The sequence below is a fragment of the Pelodiscus sinensis genome, chromosome 3 (genome assembly GCF_049634645.1).
Source record: "Pelodiscus sinensis isolate JC-2024 chromosome 3, ASM4963464v1, whole genome shotgun sequence".
NCBI lineage: Eukaryota > Metazoa > Chordata > Testudines > Trionychidae > Pelodiscus > Pelodiscus sinensis.
The window spans coordinates 154637656-154640913 of NC_134713.1; the positions used below are offsets into that span (position 1 = coordinate 154637656).

General features: G+C 65.3%; 1 protein-coding gene across 2 annotated transcripts in view; it reads right to left on the bottom strand.

Annotated features, from left to right (window-relative positions):
* AIDA (axin interactor, dorsalization associated) overlaps positions 1–3136 on the bottom strand; it is a 59521-nt gene extending 56385 nt beyond the window's left edge. For both annotated transcript variants that reach the window (XM_075925247.1, XM_075925246.1), the window contains exon 1: positions 2852–3136. In XM_075925247.1, the coding sequence (XP_075781362.1) occupies positions 2852–2961 (110 nt within the window). In that variant the 5' untranslated portion in view covers positions 2962–3136. The remainder of the gene's footprint in view (positions 1–2851) is intronic.
* Between the last annotated feature and the right edge of the window lie 122 nt (positions 3137–3258).

The following is a 3258-nucleotide window of genomic DNA, read 5'->3' on the forward strand; positions in this document are numbered from 1 at the left end:
GGGACCTTTAACTGGGAGAAGGAGGGGGGGCAGTTACTGGGACGGGTGGCCCCTGCGAGCGCTCCTCTGGGGGCGGACCTGCCCACGCTGGGCAGACCGCGTCGGGGCAGCCTGCACGCTGAGGTGCCCACGAGTAGGAGCATGAGAAGGAGCAGGGGCAAGGGCAGGGATAGGAGGGGGTATGGGCTGTGCTCCGGGAGGGATGGTGGGGGCATGCAGTCCGGCCATGCCGTAGTGGATAGCATGTATTAAATGTGCCATCAGGGTACCCATTGTGGCGCGCATCTCGCGGCATTCCTCCAGGAACATCCCTCCTGCCGCCACTTCTGGTCCCCCTGCACACGCTCCGCAATGGAGGTCTGGATCCCCTCCACCGCGGTGACATGATGCCGAAGCAGCTGGTCCCGGTGTCGGAGCCTGGGCCTCCGGGCTTGGGCAGCTGGGGATGCCACTGCTGCTGGAGTCGCGGGTCTGGTGCTGGGTCCCGCTGCAGGGAAGAGCAGAAAGGACGGGTCAGTCAGGCAGGCCGTCCACTGTCCCCACACCTCCATGCCCTCCACCCCGGAGCCCAGGTGACCGCACAGTTGTGGCTTGGGCCCACTCGGTTCCCCTCCTGCTCCCGTGTTGTATGTTGGCAAGGAGGACCGCCCCTGGGAGTAGGGTCCTCCCTCCAGTATTGTAAGCACCGGTCTGTATCCTGGCCCCATGCAGGGCGGGAGGGTGCTTGTGCAGCGTTCACCTGTGGAACTCCCTGCCGGTGGACACTGTGAAAATCTTAGGGCTAATCAGTGGTGTTTGACAGGGAGCGAGATGCATCCCCATGGCAGTGCCTGGATGCACACCTGTCAGTGGCGGTCTGGGCTCTCAGATCCCCTTGTGTGGGATATCTCCTGGACAGAACCAGAAGGGTGACCGGGTGGGGGGGATGTCCCATCCTTGCAGCAAAACTCAGGGGCCCTTCTCCCTCCCACAAGCCTGGTAGCCCAGGGACAGGTGTGGCCACAGTGGGGACTTCCCTCGGGGAACCTACCAAGGCACTGGGAGCAGGTGAGGGGCTCAGTGGGGGTCCACGGTCACAGGACTGTGACGCTGCGCTTATCCCAGGAGCAGCTGGCTGTGCCTCACAGCCAGGCATGGGACAGTGTGCCATTCCCTGTGCTGCACCCCTTGGTGGGGCTGCGGGCTCTGGGCTGAGTCCCTGGGGCCCTGGCCGGTTCCAGCATCCACCCTTCCCCCTGGTCCCGCCGAATGTGTGCGAGGAGCACGGTCCCAGGCGTGCCCTGCAGCTGCCTGCCACGGCCACCTGCCGCTTGGTCACCAGGCTGCACGTGCTGCTAACTGCCTCATGCTACGCAGCGTGCAGCTCACGTGGCCTGAGTGACATGGTCTCCCCCTCCCGCCTCCGGGCACCTGGCTCTCCCTCCCCCCCCGCCCCCCGCCCTTTGGGAGTGTAACCTGCAAAGACTCACCAGTGGGTTCCTCCCCTGCCACAGAGGAGCTGCTGGAGGGGGCCTGCTGGGTGGCAACGCTGGCCTCCTCTCCCGACGCGCCGCCACTGTAGTCTCCCTCCTCCGGCTCGGTGGGACGGTTGATGGGGGAGTGCTGGCAGGTATCTACAGGGACAGCTGGGGCTTGCGGGGCTGGCTCGCCCAGAAAAGAGTGCATCCTCTCAAAATAGGGGCAGGCATCAGGTCCTGCTCCCCTCCCCTCCGTGGCCCGCACGTACCCCAGTCGCAGCTCCTTCACCTTGGAGCGCACCTGCTTGCAGTTGCGGCTGGGGTAGCCTTGCTGGGCCAGGTTCCGTGCCAGACGGGTGTACAGCTTGGCATTCCGGCGGCGGGACTGCAGGTCATGGAGACCCTCCTCCTCCTCCAAGTCCAGGAGGGTCTCCAGCTCCCTGGGGGTCCAGGATGGGGCCCTGCGTTTCTGGCCCCTGGGGGCTTCCTCCCCTGCCCCGGGTGACGGTGGCTGACGACCACCTGGACCTGCCATGCCTGCGCTGAGGTGGCTGGGCAGCACAGTTGCCACGTGGCAGAGCTGGGAAGGGTGGTCTCCGGGGGGCTCCTGCCACGTGCAGCCAGTAGCGTGCGGGCTCTTTAAGCCCTCGGGTAACGCGGAAGTCCGCGGCTTCTACGGGGTCTCCCACCGTCCAAACCGCTTTTTTCCGTTTCTTCTGCTTTTCCGGAAAAGCTGTCTACACTGGCCCTTTTCCGGAAAAGCTTTTCCGGAAAAAGGACTTATGCCCGAGCGGGAGCAGCATACGGTTTCCAGAATAGCGGCTGATTTTGTACAGTACAGCGTCGGTGCTTTTCCAGAAATTCAAGCAGCCAGTGAAGACAGCTTGCAGCTTATTCCGGAAAAGCAGCTGCTTTTCCGGAATAAGTGGCCCAGTGTAGACACACCTCCACTGTTTAATTGAAGCCAGTGAGCATCACCAGTGAGCACAATGCTTATGGGTTAACCTTTCACATCCTTACTTAACACCCCCTCCACTCTCACTAACTGCTGTCGCCAGCAGCTCCACACCCTGATCACAGCCCCACCCCAGCCACCACCGCACCCCGCAGAGACCAGGTGCAAGAGGGTCGGCGCAGCTGCGGGGGCGGGGGGGGGGGGGGGACCGCAGCAAAGGCGAGGGAGGCGCTGCCTTGCCTCCCAGGGCACCTGACTTCTTGGACAGCTAAGCCAAGGGACAAGACCCTGAGGCGGGGCGTGCGCACCTGGCACGCCGGGCAGGACGCAACCACCCCTTGCTCTAGCCCGCGCGCCCCAGCCCAGGCCGCCCCTCCCCCTCCCAGCCGGTGTCCCGGCCCCCTCCATCCCTTCCCGTCCCGGCCCCGCCCGCGCTCACATCTGATACTCGTCTATCGCCTCCACCAGCTGCCCCCACGAGTCGAAGTCCGTTCCCTTCCTGAAGCTGGCGCCCCAGCGCTGCAGGAGGCTCCGGGCCGCCTCCGACATGGCCCCAGCACTAGGGCAGCATGCTCAGCCCCCGGCCGGCCATCACACGGGCGCGCCGCTCCCTCCAGCCCAGCGGCACCAGCCGCCGACCAAGCCCATTTGCGGCTACAACCGAACCTGGCGGCCGCCTCCAGTCGGCCCCGCCCCCTCCCAGCGAGCTAGTCTGCGCCGGACACACCCACGGCCCCAACAGAGGAGGGAGACGCCTCGGATGCCGTTGCTATCGACGCAACCCCACCCTCGCCAGGAAGGCGGTGCGGACTCTTCCGCCTCGGTGTGCGTCATGGGAGTGGAGGT